This window comes from Pelophylax lessonae (assembly GCF_965119305.1).
Source record: "Pelophylax lessonae genome assembly, chromosome: 5".
NCBI classification, from domain to species: Eukaryota; Metazoa; Chordata; class Amphibia; order Anura; family Ranidae; genus Pelophylax; species Pelophylax lessonae.
This window is the reverse complement of record NC_138772.1, coordinates 317,622,177-317,643,118: the sequence shown is the minus strand read 5'-3', so window position 1 is coordinate 317,643,118 and position 20,942 is coordinate 317,622,177. Positions and strand designations below refer to the sequence as shown.

The following is a 20,942-nucleotide window of genomic DNA, read 5'->3' as shown; positions in this document are numbered from 1 at the left end:
GAACTGCTCATGATCCAAAGCATACCACCTCATCAGTGAAGCATAGTGGTGGTAGTGTCATGGCGTGGGCATGTATGGCTGCCAATGGAACTGGTTCTCTTGTATTTATTGATGATGTGACTGCTGACAAAAGCAGCAGGATGAATTCTGAAGTGTTTTTGGCAATATTATCTGCTCATATTCAGCCAAATGCTTCAGAACTCATTGGACAGCGCTTCACAGTGCAGATGGACAATGACCCTAAGCATACTGCAAAAGCAACAAAAGAGTTTTTTTAGGGGAAAGAAGTGGAATGTTATGCAATGGCCAAGTCAATCACCAGACCTGAATCTGATTGAGCATGCATTTCACTTGCTGAAGACAAAACTGAAAGGAAAATACCCCAAGAACAAGCAGGAACCGAAGACAGTTGCAGTAGAGGCCTGGCAGAGCATTACCAGGGATGAAACCCAGCGTCTGGTGATGTCTATGCATTCCAGACTTCTGGCTGTAATTGAATGCAAAGGATTTGCAACCTAGTATTACAAAGTGAAAGTTTGATTTATGATTGTTAATCTGTCCTATTACTTTTGGTCCCTTAAAAAGTGGGAGGCACATATTTAAATTGTTGTAATTCCTACACCGTTCACCTGATTTGGATGTAAATACCCTCAAATTAAAGCTGAAAGTCTGCAGTTAAAGCACATCTTGTTTGTTTCATTTCCATTGTGGTGATGTATAGAGCCAAAAATATTAGAGTTGTGTCGATGTCCCAATATTTATGGAAATGACTGTATAATAAAAAATTTACAAAAATGTGAGGGGTGTACTCACTTTTGTGAGATACTGTAACTATATCTGTGTTTTTTTTTTCCTTGCTTATTTTGTGTATATTATTATTTTAATACTATTGTGATGGCACATTCTTTTTTACTTTATTTTATTTTATCTTTATTTTATACTTCTTTATGTGGGAAAAATTATATTTTTATGCAAAGCTTTGCTAAAACAGTCCACATGCTAAAATTTAAGGCTAATTTTGACAAAAATTTGACAAAGGCAAAATCAGAAATGTTCCTGAAACTTTGCTGCTTGACTTGTTCATCTCACTTCTAGGTGATCATACACCACTCCTTTCTGCAATCATCTCCACTGTCTGCCAGTTAAAAAATACAGTTCGCATGTATATCTGAAAGATACAAAATGCTTTCCAGCATTGCTAATTTCTAGATAATATCCTAAGAGTAACCCAAGTCCTGTACACGGCTCTCCACCTTTCCTACTTACATCTTCATACTCTTACCTTCAGGATATCTTATGAGTCACTCCTGTATTCTAGGATTTGATCTCACAAGCTTTTTGGCATTCTTCAATCCTTTAATCTTAAAGAACACTCTGAAAACTTGTATTTTCAGACAGCATTTCATCTCAACTAAAATATTGTCTTAAGTCACTGATCCAGCATTGCTTCCTATTCTGCTATTCACCCTTGTTTATAGAATTTACACTGTGCAACACTAACTGAGACAGGAGTAAATCATCAATAAGTATAATAAAATACGAACCACTAGTCTCACTGAGAAGTCTGCTTGTTAGCAGGTACAGTTAGCTAGTCTACCACTAGGTGGGTAGGTGCGTGTTAGGCCCCCTTTTAGAGAAAACCTTCCTCTAATGATGTATAAATGCCAGGATGGGAGGAGCCATTGGGTTGGGGCATGGGAGCCAAACACCTCAGAGCTATTCATATGTAGTCAGCTACTGCTAAGGACCCACCATGGGGCTGAAACTCTGGATGAGGTAGTTCAACACGCAGAAGAACTAGCTGTAGTTACCCTGACTCTTTTACGGTCTGAAGTAAACTGTGAGCAGGATACAAAAGGCCTTTTAAGCCAGGTTAAGTGTCCTCTGAAGTGAGTACTAGTACACCTGTGTATGTGTGTCATCAGAGAGCATGTCCGGCTGGGCAGAGCTGTACATAGGTATAACGAGAAAAAAGATAGCCACACGCCACATGCCACAGTTAGATGAATGCTTGTCAGGGTTCTTTACTGGTCGCCATGTCAGGCAGATGTATCAGGACAAGGTTGACGCGTTTCACACGAACATATTGTTGGAAACGCGTCAACCTTGCCCTAAAACATCTGTCTGACATGGCAACCAATAAAGAACCCTGACAAGCATTCACCTAACTGTGTTGTGTGGCTATCTTCTTTCTTTTATACTTGTTATTAACGGTGGTGAGCCGGGGCGAGCACCCACAGTAATGTGCTAAGTCGGCCTGAGCGGTGTGTGTATCTCTGTTTGGACAGAGATATACATATATATAATTTCCAAAGGTATTTTATCAGCACCCCAATCTACTTTTTTGTGAATCATATGAGTTAAAAAGAGGCAATAAGCAGCACTAAGTCTGCTTTGACCAGTGGAAGTTTGATGGCATAATTCAGCGTTTCTCAACCGGGGTGCCGCAAAGAGCCCTCAGGGGTGCCGTGGCAGAAGGAAAAAAAAGAATTCTCTGTTAACACTTCTATACAGAGGGGAGGAAGAGAGCACAGTCTGCTCCTCCTACCAACTCTCTCCAACTCTTTACCGCTATCTATACTCCTGTTGGCAATCCAAAATGCTGTATGAGCCAACTGTCTCCATCTTGCCAACTGATGACATCATGAGTAGCTAAGAAGAGATTGAGCAGCTCGCTCAGCTTTCTAGATTGCAGAGAGTTGTATAGATAGCAGCACAGAGAAGGAGAGAGCCAGGAGGAGGAGTGGGCTGTGCTCTCTTCCTGCTCTCTGAATAAGGTAGGGAGAAATGCTACCGTGGACTCCATCTATTATGCTGTCTGTCTAATAGCAGAAACAAGATAAATCCAAATGAGTAGAGGCATCAAAGAAACTCATCCACTCCAGAACAGATCTACAAAACAGCAAAACAAAGCAGTTGGCAAATACGCTGTGCCCACATAGATCAGACTGTACAGGGTTTGATTACCCTTGTCTCCTCCCCAGACTGCTGGAGGGGGGGGGGGGGGTAACACAGCTCACACCTCTTACAGCTCTCTCTTTCTCTCTGCTGCTGTTACTACTCCTGTAGTGATGAGAGGAATGTGGGTGAGCTTTTGTGTTAGGAGGGGGAAGGAGGAACATATTTTGTGCTATGAATATGGGGGGGGGGGGATATATGCTTGAACAGGGGATTTGGGATGGCGGAATGTGTGCTAGGAGAGGGTATGGGGGTGAATTTGTGCTAGGAGAGGGGATTTGGGGGATGGGATTTATGCTGGGAGAGGGGACATGGGAGGAGGGTTTGGGGGAAGGGGTTTTACAAACTCTGCCTCACAAACTACATTTTAGGGTTTGTTCACACCAGGTGTGGTGTGTTAACGTGTGCAAAATCACATGTTTTCCTGTACTGCGCAAAAGTGTGCTGCCTTTTGCACTTTTAATGGCAAATTAATATCAAATGTTGCGTTAGATTATGCTAGTTTATGCCCGCTAAAGCACATGGTACAGCATGGTACCACATGTTTTCCTGCACTGCACAAAAGTGTGCTGCCTTTTGCACTCTTAATGGCAAATAATAGAAATTTTGCGCTAGATTGCACTAGTTTGGGCCCGCTAAAGCACATGGTACTGCAGTACCATGCGTATTGGTTCAGCATGATTTTTAAAATCATGCTGGCACCTTTTTTCTGTGATTCACACAAATAGAGCAGCCCATTAGATACACAATCAATGGGAATGCGAAAAAAAGGCACATGCTCGGTCGCACCTCTTGGTGTGCCTGAGATTGTGCACAATTGTAAAGGGTGCCTTAACTGAAAAAAGGTTGAAAAACACTGTTTTAGCTGAATTCTTTTGTAGCAAATTGTATTGTAATTGCAATGTCTGCCTCTATTTTGTTAAGCGCTGTGCTATATAAATCCTGTATAATAATAAATAATAATACAATTCTAAAGAACCCTAGCTATGTGATTTTTTTATAAATAGACCCTTAAGTGTATTCTTCGTCATAATCTTTGTCATAATCTATTGGTTACTGAAAGTGGCTTAACTTGCTATTGATAATACAAGCAAATGTAGCACTTCACCTGTACCGTTACTCTATACTACTATGTATGAAGCTTGTTTTGTAGACAGGATTGAGAATGTCTTTGGATTTATTTTTAACATCTAATAATGAGACACCCTTTTGCCTATATTATTAGAAGATAGTTTTTCAGAAAGAAATAAAAACAACTGTTATATATGTATTTGCTATACTAGCAAAACTTAGCAACAAATAAATCAATAAAGCATGTTAATGATATTGTGTAGGAAACAGCTTTTCATGTAACAGTTCCAATATAGCAGGGCCAAGAGTTTAGCATTAACTTTTTTTTTTTTATACTTTGTTTTGCTCATTTGTTACAATATATATATATATATATATATATATATATATATATATATATTTAAATAATATTGATAGTTTAAATAGGTTTTAAAGCCCTGCTATAGGGACAATAAGACTACCGGAAGCAGAGCAATTCACCAGAAGCTAAGCATTAGCAACAATTGCAAGTATAACGAGCATAGGCCCTGAGCTTCTGCTTTGTGCTGGTTCCAGGATAAAGGTTATGTTGGGCATCATAGACATGTTCTGTTCTAAACATGGTTTCTTACCAAGAAACAATGACAAATCTTCTTTCTTTAATTTGGTTTGTTTTTTATCTCCAGATCTTTGGCTTCTCTGTGTCTGCTCATTATTGATCAGGTTTTGTGTTTTTTCTTCAGTGTGCTGGCTAGTGGTGATATCCTCGGTGTCTAGTTTGCTTTTTTTGTTGTCTTCTTTAGTGTCCTCTTCATGAGCTACCCTCCTCTTACTGTTACAGCTTAGCTCATGGTTGGTTTCACCATTCTGAGAAAATTCCTCCAAAATGTCTTCTTCTTCTTCCTCTTCCTCTTCTACTTCTTCTTCTTCTTCATCGTCCTGTTCTGTGGATAGCGCCTGTGCATCCTCTTTATTCTTCTCACTAAAATATATATATATATTTTTTCAATTTAATATATAGAAAATCTTCAGAACAGATCTAATATGGTTGACTAAAGGTGATCTGTCATGCACAGTATACTAAAAAGTAAACAATGGAAGTATTTACTAAAGAAGCCAAGTATGTTCATTTTAAAAAGTGAATTTTCACTTAGCATAAGCTGGCCATACACTGATAGATTTTTTTTTTCAGCCAGCAGCCTAACGTAAAAAAAATTAAACAGCTTCCCCCAGCCACACTAACGGCGTGGATTGAGGAATCCCCCCAACAGGCTGTTGTATTCTGACAGCAGAATACCAGAAACAGTAGCTGCAGCTGATTGGATGCAACCCCTGTTCATCCAAGAACTTTCAAACAGGCTCCTTCCACAGAAGTTGATTGAAAAATTGACTTCTGTTAAGTGGGGCTGGCCATACAATGATCAAAATCCCTCTGGTTCCGCGGGATTAGCCACATTCTGATTAGTGAATGGCCAGCTTTAGTGGACAAGGTGATCCTCATAACTCAAGTCATTAAAAATGTGCCCGCAGCTTAGTCCCCAGGACACTGGCACGCAGCCGCAGCCGCAGCCCACACACATTATGCTCTCTTTCCAAGCAGTCCCTTTAACTTCCCAAGTAATCCTGCCTCTGATTTTATGTAAACTGCCCACTGACGGATGCAATTCCCTCAGTAATACCTAAAGCACTAAAGGTGATACTGTGATCTTGGGACACAGCACCATCGGGACAAAGCAGATAGATTTGCCTAGCTCTTTTGTTCTGTCTCTCCTTTCTTCTCACCAGTTGTGCATGCCTCTTTTGCTAGTGAAGAAAGAGTGTACAAACAATACAATAATGCATGGTTTCCAAGCAGGAAACATATAATATTTGAGCTTGATTGAATACTTTGAGGAGAGTTTATGTGGGTGTTGTTCCCTTTATGTTGAAAACAGGTATCATGGAGTAGGATGTACAGTGCACATTAAAGTGAACCACTATGTGAATACATACTTTGAATTTATTTCTGTTGACTCCTGGATATTTCATTTATGAATCCAGATGGATATTGCCACTATGCATAATACATTCTAAATATAGTAAATGTGTGGAACAAAAACAATGACAGTGATGTAATGAGGGAGGCATGGGCCAGAGAGGGAAATATGCCCTCCTAGGAGCTTCACTAAGGCACTTGATTGTAAGAAGGCTCTGCTATTCCCTGGATGGTCAAGTGGACACTACAGGAAGATCAACATTTGGGGTGCAACCTTTGAATTTCACAACAGAAAAGCTCACAGGTAGAAAAGGCAAATTTAGCTCCAAAAGATGAACAGTACACACGGGCCGAAAGTCGGGCAGCATCGGCCGGTTCAATAGAAACCGGCGGACATTCAGACCGTGTGTACTGCAGACTGCAAAAGGTCTGCCGATTGGCTCCCAGTGGCTGAGAGCACAAACTGGAGTGTTCTGGTGGGGTGATGGGGTGGTGGGATGGTGGGGGGGGGTGTGCTCCCCCCGTCAGAACACAATAGAACAGCAGGGGACATCGCTAAACTAACATCGAATAGTTAGTACAGTGGCTCCAACCTGCTTTTCTCTATAAGGAAGAACTTGACAAGAACAACATTTTTTTAAAGGATCAAGATAAAGATTTAAAGTTCAACTTTTTAAGAAAAAATAATAAATGCATATCTTTTTGCTGGTAAAAAATTTACAGCGGGTGGCTGCTGTGTCCTTAACAACCAATGAGTTATCAGCTGTCAGCGGGGTTCCTCACTGACAGCTGAATAAGCTTTACCGGCATTAAAAAATCATGGAAACAAATGGCGTGGGGTCCCCCCAATCCATACCAGACCCCTCAGGTCTGGTCTGGATTTTGGGGGAACCCCCACAACAAAATAATTATTAAAAAATGGCATGGGGTCCCCCCCACAATTCATATTAGACTCTTATCTGAGCATGCAGCCCAGCAGGTCAGGAACAGGGGCCCGAGCGGGGCTCTGCCCATGTTGATGGGGACAAGGGCCTCTTTCCCACAACCCTGGCCAGTGGTTGTGGGGGGGTCTGCGGATGGGGAGCTTATCAGAATCTGGAAGCTCGCTTTAACAAGGGGCCACCAGAACCGCCCCCCCCATGTGAATGAGTATGCGGTACACAATACCCCTACTCATTCACTCCCTATAAAAGTGAAGGGTAAATAAACACAGGAGGCAGTTTTCGTCCTTAAAAAAATAAAATTAGAAAAAAATTGTTCCCTGGTGTAGATCCAGCATCAATCATGATAAATGCTGGCCGTCGACCCAGAAAAAAAAATAAAAGAGGTCCACGCCAGACAAAGGCTCCCGCCGAATGGCAGCTCTGCTACCTCCCCCTGCTAAAAACAATTGAGGGGCGGGGCTACCTGGTGATGTCACCGTGTGGCCCCACACCCCCCCATGACATCATTGACCATAGCATCCTGGTCACCCGCTCCTTAACAACCATGCCGGTAGTGGTTGTTGAGAATGCCAGCGGCTGCCCACTCCTTAACAACCAGTTCAAATCATACACATTCCTTAAATACTGCATGCCTGGACCACTACCTAATTACCACATGCATTTAATTGTTTATTTACTTCTGTGAATTGAGTTTAATGCTTGTTCATGTGGTATTTACTGAGCGTTTCCAGCATTTTGCAGTAAATACCGCAAAACAGTATAGTGAATTGACAGTTACAAGATCACATGCGATATTTAAGAGATGCTTTTGTGAATGCAACCTGGGTCCAGGTAATGTTACAGAACTTTTTTTTTTAAATCACATCAATTCAGGGAACACAAAATCCAGATTTATATTAGCCATTTAATAATAAAAGATAGCTTGACTTTTAACAAAAGGGAGAGGTGATATGCTGTGTTTTTGTAATAGGTAAAATTGTCTTCTAGGAAACACAAACTAACACACCGACACAAACTGGAGCTACATTAAATAAATATTTTTATTTTTTTGGGATATATCAAGTGCAAACATGGCAATTATATGGACTTTGCCTGTAATGTATGTTTCTAGAAGTTCATAATTATTTTAATTTAGATGGGTTTAGTCAGGTCAGGTCTCTTAGTGTATGAAATACAGTATGTGCTTTAGGATGTATAGCAATCCTACAGTACGTTACGTTATGAAAAAAAAAAAAAAAACATATCAGTGATATCAGTGTGTTAGCTAATCAAAGAGATGATCTACCAAGATTATAAATTGTTCAAATCTTGCATAATAATAACAATAATTTTAAAGTACTTATATTAATAACATATTATTAAAATTAAAGTACTCATATTATTCTTATCAATGTCTTCAATGATGTTCATCTACATAAGGGGTCTTCAAACTATGGCCCTCCAGTTGTTCAGGAACTATAATTCCCATCATGTCTAGTCATATCTGTGAATGTCAGAGCTTTCCAGTGGCTCATGGGATGTGTAGTTCCGCAACAGCTGGAGGGCCGTAGTTTGAGAATCTCTGATCTAACTTCTAATAGCCATAACTATAGTACATTTAGAAAACTATCAGGTTATCTGTGGGGGCAAGGTCAAGGCTGTATTCACCAAAAATAATTCAGACAACATGCTGCCTTCTATAGCATATTCTACTATTGCTTTTTTATCAGAAAAAATCAAATGGCACAACAGTTGGGGCTTTCACAGACCATTAATGATCAGGTTTTGCTTGGGCAGCATGATATTTTACAGCATTCAGTACGGCCAACATTCTCACACTAAGATTTCCTAGTGTTGGCAGTTATTTAAGCTATTGTGAACTCAGTTTCATAAGCAAGTATAACTACTTAAATACATTCAACCAGGAAAGTAGGAGTATTTTTATAGTAGCTGCATACAAATAGTATAAGGTAAATCCTGTGTTTCATGAATTGTTTTCTTTAACTCATGCTGCATTATGGCAGTTTCTGTTTTAGGAATATCAACATAAAATCCATTTATTAGGCCTCTTTTTCATGTCATGTTTATATTAACAGAAAATAAGAATTGTAGCCAATAGTACTTATGTTAGTAGCTAATGTTCTCAATGTTAATGTAATGAGCACTCGTTAAACAAGTCTGGTGCCTATAACAGCATGAGAGATGATATTCATGTCTACTGCAAGTCCATAAGATATCCACGTAACACTGTATGAAAGATGCCTTACAGTCTCCCACTTACAGTAGCAATAACACTGATGCCTATATAAACAAACCACATTGTTTTGCTTGGCTTTGAACAATCAAGATGAAAATCCAGTTCCAGTAGGAGAAAACATGATGAGGTTTAGAATATATGCATCATAAATACTTAGACAACAAGATTATATTCCTTATGCTTAAAAGGGATTTTCCATTTTAAACTAAAAATGGATTTCTGCTTCAGATTCCCTCCTACAGTCCCAGCAGCAATTACCCATCTGTTGCTGGCTGGGCCCAATTTTTTTGAATTTTTAACATGATTGTCATCCAAAGGACAGGAATAGTATCAATATATCTATTATAAGGGACATGGATGCCCAAGGGCATTGATATCAAACACACAACCTATTAATTCATCCCTTCGGGATCATTTCCCTCTGAGTTTTTGTTTCATTAAAATGGATACATGTAGAAGACTGAGTTCAGTTCTTTATATCCTCCACTAGGAATCTATTACATATAAACAGGCCCTTCAACATTTGGAAGTCTAATTTGGAAATGTGCATCTTTGTGAAACTGGACTTGCACATTAAAAGTATCAACCTGTTGACCATTTGTTTCCACATGTCAGATTAAAAACTTGCCACCCTGCCACAGTACATTTACTGCAGAGTGGCATCAGGTGCAAGTCCAGTCTAGGTCCAGAACCCACAGCGTGCTTCGCCTCTGACCGCTGTGTCCACCAGACACAGTGGATTACTGTTACCGGTAACAACATATTATGTGATCGCTATGATTGGTCAATGTATGATAACAATGTAAACGACCTGTAATGAATGGCTTTCCATTCATAAACAGCTTGCTTACTTTTGTGATCTGTGATTGGCCCACAGCAATCACATGGTACCTGGCTACCTGTACCACGTGATAAGCTGTAGCCAATTACAGATCACAACCATAAGCAAGCTGTTCGTGAATGGGAAACCCATAAATGACAGCTAAAGCTATTTATTTTACAGTGATCTCCCCCCAGAGTAGTACAGTGTTACTATGGTGACAATGACCTATTCTGACAGGATGTAAGAAAAAAAAATAGTAAAAAAAATAAAAAAGAAAAAGTTAACAAATAAAAAAGTTGAGTTAAAAGCTATTTAATTGTTTTTTGTTATTTTTTACATACTGTGACCAGCCATTATCCCTGATCATTGCCACACCAGTCAAGAATAATAAATATAAAAAAAAAAACAAAAAAAAAATAAACAGTAATAATAAAATATCATCAAAAGAAAGCTCTATTTGTGTAGGAAAAAATTCCTGTAAATTAAATTTGCGTACAGTGTTGCATGACCGTGCAATTGCCAGTTAATTTAGCACAGTGCCCTGGTCATGAAGAGGGTAAAACCTTCCGTGGGTCAAGTGGTTAAAAAAAAAAAAAAAAGTTTTCTAAAATGGAAAGAAAATACCTTTTATTTGTGGCTAGAAATTTGGATTTTGGATTTAGAGGTTTATTTACTAAAAGCAAATTGGCTGTGCATTTTGAAATGTACAGTTGCACTCTGCAAGAGCAGTTGCTCCAGAGCTTAGCAAATGAGCAGAAGCTCTGCTGAGTTCCATCATCCAATCACTTGCAAGGAAAAATGCTGTTTTATTATTTTCCTTGCACGTGACTGGGTATTCTTTGCAAAGTGAAGCTTTCCTCATTTAATAAGTCCTGTGCAAAGTGCACAGTCTATTTGCCTTTAGTAATCCTATTGAGACATACTTCTATCATCAAGAGCAAAAAAAAGCTTGTTAAGCTCCCCAGGGCACACTGTGGACATAGCACTTGTCCCATTTTGTCTTGTGTCATTGCTGGCTGTAGCTTCACCCCTCCTAAAGCCCAAAAATATGGGCTTCAGGAGGAGTGGAGCTACTAAGACGGGGGTTGTGTGTGCTCTGTGTGCACTACCTGTTATACCCCTCTCCTCTTAAACTGTGATTCAGAAACACATCTTGGTTGATCTGCATTGTCAGATAGCTAGGCAGGTGAGAGTGGTTAGATAGCTGACAGCTCAGCAAGCCATCATGAATTTAGATGGGGACAAGTGACATGTGCACAGGATCCCCTTGGGGGAGGAAGGGGGGTTAAAAAAATAATGTTTTTCTGGTGATAGGTCTTCTTTCAATGAAGTCAAATTTCCCATTGCGAGAAATCTATATGTTCCAGGCAAACCAGTTACAAATCATACCAAGACTATAAAAGCATAAAAAGGTGTGTGACTTCAATTAGGATTTACATGTATGTATCTGATTGAATAGTTTGTAAAATATATTATATCTGTTTCCCTATAAACCAATGGCATAAAGGGCAGGTTTAAAAACACAAAAAATAGGTACTACTAGAACAGCTTACCTTTTTTCTACAGAGGCTGTCTCCTGTTCTGTATCATAAGCAGGGTATGGTGAGAGAGGTTTGGAAGTGTCCATGCCCCCAAGCATTTGCTCAGAGTCTTCTGAAGCTTCCAACTTTGTAGTTTCTGGTACTGCTTGAATTTCACACACTGCAATCGTATGGCTGCTGTCATTATCATCATCACCATCATCATCATCATCTTCCTCGGTGATAGCTTTTTCCCTTTCCTCATTCTCTTCATGTTTGTCCTCACACTGTATTTCTAATGCACTCTCAGCCTCTATAACAATGAGTTTTTCTTTAGCTTGGTCCTCTTGGACATTGACCAGTTCTTCTTCCTCCTCAACTTCTGTTATTGTCTTGACATGCTCTTCATTTGTAGAAATGGGTTCCTCCTCTTCAACAGAGCAAATGATGGGCATTCCATCTTGTACATGAGTTTTAATATGTGAAACTGGTATGTCTATAGATATAAAGCTTTGTGCCTGACTGTTCTCTTCATACTTTATTTTTGAAGATTTGTTCTCAACAAATATAACAGTTGCCTTTTCTGCATTTTCTCTATTGAGTTTTTGGACCTTTTCTTTATATTTCCTGGACTGGGTTCTTTGGACACATCGCTCTAAAAGGACAGGACAGCAAGCGTATCATAGCTGGTTTGATTAGTGTTTAAAGCTTACGCCCAGAGGCTTGTTTACTATGTTGTGAGTAGCAATAGCCACACAAAACACACAAAGCACCATCATCAAGCTATATTAGATAGTTAAGCACTTGGAGAGAGATTTAGGATATTTAAGCTCAAGAGAATGATCTAATATTTGTGACAGGTTTATATCCAAATCTAGAAATGAACAAGCAATTAATAGAATCATTTGAATGAAAATATGTAAATAAAAATAGATCAGATATCTGAAAATGACAATTTAAATAAAACAATAATAGTGTTTCATTTGGGAACTGGTCAAATATCTTGACATCTTCATAATTACTGATATTTGTATGTATATAATACCAAACAAAAACATTTTAGAATCACATAAAGTTGAAAGAAAAAGTTGATTAGTCCATTCATTTAGTTAATCCTTTTACTGTATATAGTATTTATCACATAATTGTTTAACAGATCTAACAATCTCTCAGAGATACAAATATATGTATCGGGCCTCTGTTGACTGTATCTACTATTCTTGCGGGTTACATATAGTTTAATAAATTATATCAATTTAGATTCAGCTGAAATGAAAACAAACCCTATGGGGTTGACACCAGTTTATTTGTTTTACTAATTTTTTGAATTAATTCTTTCCACTGGTCAATTCAAGGTAGAGTTGGAGGTACCACTTTCGTCAATCAATATAGCAGAGAAAACTGACAGGTCTTAGTGCAAATTTTCAATATGCTGAAAAACGTGTGTTATTTGCCATAAAGATCATTATTTTCAGCTATGTCACTGATATTTTCAGCTCTCATTGGCTCTTGCAAGAATAATATTCTTTATGGCAAATAATGATTATTAAAGCTTAGTTTTTGTTTCTACTTGAAATGAATCAAATGCTTCTTGTGCATAATTTGCAATTTGTACCTGTATATTTATGCACATAATTAAAAACACCCACATTTAAAGAGGTACTGTACATCTGGTGAACCTGATGTAAATAATTTGCATTTAAAGGGTTTGTAAAGGTAATTGTTTTGTTAAAATAACAAGGATATTATATTTACCTGCTCTGTGCAACTGTTTCAAACCTCTAATTTTGCGGTCCACCATCAGCACTCCCCGCTCCTCTTTTTCTGTTTCTGCCCCTCATAGTAAGCAGCTTGGCCTCGGCCCTGCTCCCTCCTCATTGGTTTTGACTGACAGCAGCAGGAGCCAATGGCTTCCACTGCTGTCAAAGCCTCTAGTGAGACCAGGAAGACGAGAGCTGCAGTAGATGAGCACAGTGCTGGATCAAGAATAGTACATGTTTGGGGGGGGGAGGAGGCTGAGCTGAGGAAGCTGCTTGACAATTTTTTTTACCTCAATCAGAGAATGCATTAAAGTGATAATAAAGTCTTGGTTTTTTTTTTTGTTTAAAAAAAAAAACAAACATGCCATACTTACCTGCTCTGTGCAGTGATTTTGCACAGAGCAGCCCAGACCCTCCTCTTCTTGGGTCCCCCGCCAGCGGTTCAGGCCCCTAACTCCTTCCGTGTGCCCCAACAGCAAACAGCTTGCTATAGGGGCACCCAAGTCAAGCCATTGCTCATTGTGTCCATTCCCCTCTCTCTCTCCTCATTGGCTCACTGGCTTTGATTGGCAGCAGTGGGAGCCAATGGCGCCCGCTGCTGTCTCAGGCAATGAGGAGGAAGAGTCCGAGTCCGAGATGGGGCTCAGGTAAGTATTAGGGGGGCTGCTGCATACAGAAAGATTTTTTCTCTTAATGCAAAAAATGCATAGGATAAAAAAAAAAAAAAAACCTTCTGCCTTTAGAACCACTTTAAGGTAAAACATTTTTTTTTTACCTTTAGAACCACTTTAACACCTTTAATGCCCTTCAATTGCACCCCTGGACAAGGTTTAATCTGCACAGGAGCTGAAAAACATGCAGCTCTACATCTCATACAGACAGGAGGGAAACCAGTTTAAAAAAAGGTGTTTGCATGATATGTAAAACAAAGGTCAAGCAAGCTGTACAAATTGTAAATTACTGACAACTGCTAAACCCTCTCTCCTAGAATAACAGGCAACCTTCACTAAAGCTGAGGCTTTATAAAAAAAATGTTGGGATACAGCACCATAGACACTGGGGTATGTGTAAAGATGTGCATCCCATTACCTGCAGGCTGCTTCTGCTCAAAATCCTCTGTGCTGTCTCTTTTCACAGCCACTGGATATTATCCTGAGTGGTTGTCTTTCGACGATGTGAAGGGTAATAGCAGCAGCTCCCAATCAGGAAAGTAGCACTACTCATCTGTCCCTCCTGTCTCCTCTGCCATTTATAGAACTTGTCTTACTAGACTTCAATGACACAATAAATTCTGTGAATGGAGAAGGAGAAGTTGACTGACAGCATCTCTTCCACCCATTCACAAAACTCGACCTCATTCTAACCTGCATTTGATTTCCCTCTTTGCTTCTACGATGTATCAACCTGCTTTAAGCTGCATTGCACTTCCATTAACTTCTGGTTAAGTTCTGGTACAAACAAAAGTCAGTTTCCCTAAATCTTACCAATATTCCATGCCCATTCATTCCCTAAACAAGAAATCTCCAATCAAAAGACTTGTGTTCATTACTTTTAAGGAAAGACAGATGGGGTGCCAGACTTAGTGCAGTAGTTAAAACACCTGGATTTATTAGAAGCACAGCAAATTGGTAACTCACAATTAGTGAATGAAAACAGGCATGTCGGTAGACTCTATAGCTAGGCTAAAAGGTTTCCTGCGGCGGGTAGGTCAGTATCTCATCCTGGAATAGCGTGGCAATCTGAGCTGAGACTGTAGGAAGTGCCCGGCCATGGTGGTAACCAACGTGGAACGCAAATGGCGTTGGGCCAGACCTGACATCAGCAGGGGATCGTGATGCTTGTTTTCATTCACTAAATGTGAGTTGCCAATTTACTGTGCTTTAAATAAATTCAGGAGTTTTACCTCTGCACTTAGGCTGGTGCCCCTTCCGTCTTTCCTTGGTTTCTTTAGAGTCTGCTTTACTCCCAAAGGGTGCTGCTGCCATGTCACCTGCCTTCTACTTTTGTATGTCCCATGGATGGACTTATTTGAATGTTTTTACCAATGACTTTTAGTTTTAAGTAGTCCTCCAGCGCCATTTTGTATTGTGATGTTCATTACTTTTAGTTGTTGCAAAGTCTACCTTCATCTGGTGGCTTCGGCTTCTTTTTCTTCAAAGACTTTGTTCCCTTCACACTAAAGGGGAGGTTTTTATTTTTTTCAGTTGTGATGTCATCCTTGACAACCTGTCATGAGATATAATATAAAATATAACAGTAAGTATAGAGAGAGAGAGAGTAAATCAAGGGCTTACACGGTACAATACAAACATTTAGGCTGTATCAGTAAGCACAGTTATATAATTCTTTACACAACATTTTGCATTACTTTAACTGTAGTGTTTATTTTTTCCTGTAATCAAACAAATGAATATCAGAAGAAAACGACTTTCCATTGTAAAATCTGTCTAGAAAAAAATATATGATTAATGTGAACAATTCAGCACCAGGTAGAATTGCATGCGGGTCGAAAGAATCAGGGATTTTCCAGAAAGTGCATGCTGAATGGCAGCCACATTTTTCCCTAACTGAACATATTTTTAGCTAATTCCAAGCATTTTGGATAGCATAGGGAAATAAACAGAATATATGCCAGCAGCATGTAGAGAGAATAGATGTACTAGACACGTCCTGTGTACTATGAATTTTTTGGGGGGCATTTGTAGCATATTTAACGTTTTGAGCCAGTTAAAGAGACTGCTCCTTTTTTCATCACAGCTGCAAATTTCTAGACCCAAACGCTGTCACATGATGGTGGGGGTAACATCATTAACATAATCAAAATACCCAATGAAAGCTCTATGTCAGAAGGTGTCAAAGCTTACAGAGGGTCCTTTGAGGTGGCTACAATTGAAGAAGTACATGGGATGGAGAATAGTAAATATAAGTGTTGGGGAAGGGTAATTTTTCTGTGAATTACAGAAAAAATAGACAAGTTGTAAATTTTCCACATGCTACCTAAAGAAAATACGATGGAATCAACTTATTTTCCCCTTCTTTGCATAAAAATGGCTAAATGGTAACTTCCCCAGTGCGGGTGGAGGTATCTGTACATCTTTCCACTCACAAGCTTAGTGTGCACCCTCAGACATAGTGTATCATAGCTCAGGGCCTGTACCATGTGATCACTGTGACCGATCACAACTATCACATATGTAAACAAGACTGCGTGATGTGTCTTTGGGACTGCAGTAAGCACTTAGAGTGCAAAAAGGAAAGAAACAATCAACTCCCCCTTTCCCAGAGCAGCACAGTGTCACTAAGGCAACATCAATGTTGATAACGTTCTTTCGAACAAAACTCGTCGGGAGGAGCTATAGCAGTGATGCTATCATGCGCTCTAGGGTACTGCATGTGTTAGACTGCATTTTATGTGAATTTACTCTTGCTTGTTATAAGTAGTTTTAACCTTTGACATTTTAATACTACACTATGAGTTTCTACTCTGTTTCCTCTTCTCAATAAGTGGACTGCTGGTCTGTTTTCACTGCATGGTCTATCCATCTTGGAACCCTTGCTCTTGGCATCCATCCATTCCATAGGAATATTGAGGTTAGGCGCAGTTATACTTCCACCTTAGGGCCCAACGGTTTATTGTGGATCATCCTGTTTGCTTTGTTTTGTCCATTTTGGAAATCTTGGCTCCTGGCATCCATCCATCCCATACGGATATTGGGATAAGGCGCAGCCTGACCTCCATCCTGGGGTCCTATTAGCTGGTAAGCGGCTAGTTGGTGGAGTGTACACTGGGTGTAAAGAATCCTTTTTCTTTCACTTTTGGAGAACTGGAGATTGTTAACATTTAAATGTTTATATAAACTTTTTTTTGCACTGAAGCACTTTATTTCCTGGATTTTATGGTTTTTTTATGGATTGTTTTATTAATTGCACATATGTTTTAAATCACATACGACACTATGGGTTCCTCCGATGTTTCCCCTTCCCACTGAGTGCACTGCTAGACCGTTTTCACTGCATGGTCTATCCATCTTGGAACCCTTGCTCTTGGCATCCATTTATTCTATAGGAATATTGGGCTTAGGCGCAGTTATACTTCACCTTGGGTCCCAGCGGTTGATTGTGGATCATCCTGTTTGCTTGGTTTTGTCCATTTTGGAATTCTGGCTCCTGACATCTATCCCATAGGGATATTGGGATAAGGATCAGCCTGACCTCCACCCTGGGGTCCTAATGGCTGGTAAGCAGCTAGTGAGTGGGATGTGCACTGTCTGGGTGTGAAGAATCCTTCTTCATTCACTTTTGGAGCACTGGATTTTGTTAACACTTAAATGTTTATATGAACTTTTCTGCACTGAAGCACTTAATTTGCTGGACTTCATGGCTTGTTTATGGATTTTTTGTATTACTTACACATACGTTTTAAATTGCATATTTCTTTTTAACTTGATTGTATGATTATTACGATGATCTTATACACTTTCTAATGATAGCGCAACACAATATTTGTTTTTATGGTTTATATAGCACATATGTGGATATACCGTGAGTGCAGCTATCACACATATATACAGTATATTGTCTTGTTAGATTGTGACACAATTATTTGTATGGTGACACTTTTGCGTGACTTGTTTCCAATTTTTTTACACTGATGGGTTGCCTTTCATTTCTATTTTGGGTAGTTTTAGGAGGTGAGGGTTTAGGTTTACAATAATTTTAAATTAGAAAACTATCTTTTTCTAATTTTCACAATTTTTCAGAATGTGTGTATCAATTTTTGTAGAACTACAGAACATTAGTAAGCACCCTCTAATGAGTTTAATGTATTATTAATTCATTTAAAAATTCCTTCATGGAAGAAAATAATCAAGTGAAAGTAAGTTCACATGTAAAAGATGATTATTTTGCTGGGTTGTGTGACCTTCTCTCAGAACCTTGTATCCTCTCAGACAGAAAGACAGATGTTAGAGTCAGACATCAGCTCTGGCTATAAAAAGTATCAAGGGTTACAAGTGGTAAGGAAGATGAATAACTGTAGTGTCTAGTTACCAAGTCACCCTCTTGCATATGTTCACTGACTTTTATGTAACAGACGCAGAGGCCTCTTCACCAGTTTGCTATCTGTTGTAGACATCTGGTAACATACTTTTTCAGTGACCAAATTTAAACCATTAAACTATATCTAAAGCCAGATTGTTTGTAGTTTGAATATAGTAAGTTACGTTTTAAACCCCTGTCATGTTATTTTGTACTATCTACAATCCATTGGTGAGATTTCCTTTCTCTGTCTGTTTCAGAGACACAACAGGAAATGAGAGGAGATCTCTCTAACCTGAGAGAAACCTTCTCCTAGACAGTTGTCACTGGGACAGGTGTCGCATTAGAAGATTTCTGCTATATCCCTGTTCAAATGACAACTCAACATTTTTTCTTCACTTTGAGTCACTGTGACAATGGTCAATAGAGAGGGTGAAACTCTCCAGTGGTAGCACAGACAATAATCAAAACCAAGTACAAGAAATATCAACAAAAAGGCTTGTAAAGTCTCATCAGTTGACAAGATTGACAGTATTTAGAGCTTTTTTTTTTTTAATAAAATATTAAAATAACAAATGTGGTATACGTGCCTGCTTTGTGCATTGGTTTTGCACAGAGCAGCCCCAATCCTCTTCTTCTGGGGTCCTTCACTGGCACTCCAGGTTCCTCCTCTTCGGCAGGTGCCCCCATGGAAAGCCACTTACCATAAGGACACCCATGGGTGCTCACTCCCGAGCTGTCCTGTCTGCATCTATTGCCACAGAATGGGCAGCCTGGCCTTGCCCCTCACTTGCTCGGCACAGCATCTAATTGACAGCAGCGGGAGCCAATGGCTCCCACTTCTATCAATCTTCCCACGGAGGAGGGAGACAGCGGCTAGAGCCACCGCTCTCGTGCACATTGCTGGATCGGATCAGGCTCACGTAAGTATAGGAGGAGGGGGGGGGGGCTGGGGGGTATTTTGCAGCACAGAAGATTTTTCTTAAAAAACTTAAAGTAAAAATAATATACATGGTATAATTACCTGCTCTGTGCAGTTGGTTTTGCACAGAGTAGCCCAGATTGTCCTCTTCTCGGGTCCCTTTTCTGCTCTCCTAGCCCCTCTCTCCTGGTGGGTGCTATTCACAGCAAGCAGCTTGCTATGGGGGCACCCAACTCATATCATGGCTCCCTGTGTCCATTGAGACACGGAGCTGTGGCCCACCCTGGCCCCGCCCCCTTTCTCTCCTCATTGGCTACCTGACTTTGATTGACAGCAGTAGGAGCCAATGACACCGCTGCTGTGTCTCAGCCAATCAGGAGAGAGAGTCCGGGGACGGCTGAGTTATTCATGGAAATCACTGGATAGAGATGGGCTCAAGTAAGTATTAGAGGGGCTAAGGGGGAACTGCTACACACAGAAGGCTTTTTATCTTAATGCATTAAGATAAAAAAACGTTCTGACTTTACAACCACTTTAAAGCTTTAGAACCACTTTAAGGACTCATTCACACTAGCTTTGCTCCCTGTTGAGCAATCTGCATTTGGTTTAGTCTTCAGGGAGCATTTGACAGGCAGTGATGAGGTGTTGTATCACCTCCTCACTGCTTGTTTTAAAGTGATATTGAACCTAAAAGGATATTTTGCAGCTTACCAATTCTTAGATGCATTAGTTTGCTTTTGTAAGCTTTCTTTCCTTTATTTTCATCTGGTCATCCAGCCAGTAATGCCCCATACACACGTGCAGATTATCTGAAGACTTTTGTCTGCAGACTTACCAAAACCATATAATATGAGGTCAAACCTAAACACTTTCAATTTGTATGCAATCCGGCAGGCCCTTGCACTACATAGAAAAGGTAAGTCTGCAGACAAAAGTCTGCAGATAATCTGCACGTGTGTACGGGGCATAATGCCCCATACACACGTGCAGATTATCTGCAGACTTTTGTCTGCAGACTTACCAAAACCATATAATATGAGGTCAAACCTAAACACTTTCAATTTGTATGCAATCCGGCAGGCCCTTGCACTACATAGAAAAGGTAAGTCTGCAGACAAAAGTCTGCAGATAATCTGCACGTGTGTATGGGGCATAAGTCTGTTGTTTTTCAACAAAACAAGCTGTATTGCAAATGTAGCAGTTATGCCCCATACACACGTGCAGATTATCTGCAGACTTTTGTCTGCAGACTTACCAAAACCATATAATATGAGGTCAAACCTAAACACTTTCAATTTGTATGCAATCCGGCAGGCCCTTGCACTACATAGAAAAGGTAAGTCTGCAGACAAAAGTCTGCAGATAATCTGCACGTGTGTATGGGGCATTAGGCTCGGTTTCCACTAGTGCGGCTACGAAGTCGTGCTACTTCTAGCACGACTTCGTAGCGAAAGTAAACTGCGGCTTCAGTGAGACTTGTCCCTCATATATAGAGGGAAGTCGCACTGAAGACGGCTCAAAAGTAGTGCACGATCTACTTTTGAAGTCGGCGCAACTGAAGCCGCGGCAGTGGAAACGGGCCCCATTGAAAACAATGGGTTTTGACTTGCTGTGCGACTTGACATGTGTCAAGTCGCACCGCAAGTCGCACTAGTGGAAACCGAGCCTAAGAGTGTTCAGACAACCATTTGCCATTGACAAGGGTGCTTACAATGAT

At 39.9% G+C, this 20,942-nt stretch overlaps 1 protein-coding gene across 1 annotated transcript in view; it reads right to left on the bottom strand.

Moving 5' to 3' along the window:
• Nucleotides 1-20,942, bottom strand: part of MYLK4 (myosin light chain kinase family member 4) — a 116,881-nt gene that overhangs the window by 41,300 nt on the left and 54,639 nt on the right. The window contains exons 2-4 of the mRNA XM_082258762.1: nucleotides 15,390-15,492; nucleotides 11,540-12,161; nucleotides 4,641-4,990 (exon numbers count right to left, since the gene is read on the bottom strand). Coding sequence (XP_082114888.1) covers nucleotides 4,641-4,990; nucleotides 11,540-12,161; nucleotides 15,390-15,492 — 1,075 coding nt within the window. The remainder of the gene's footprint in view (nucleotides 1-4,640; nucleotides 4,991-11,539; nucleotides 12,162-15,389; nucleotides 15,493-20,942) is intronic.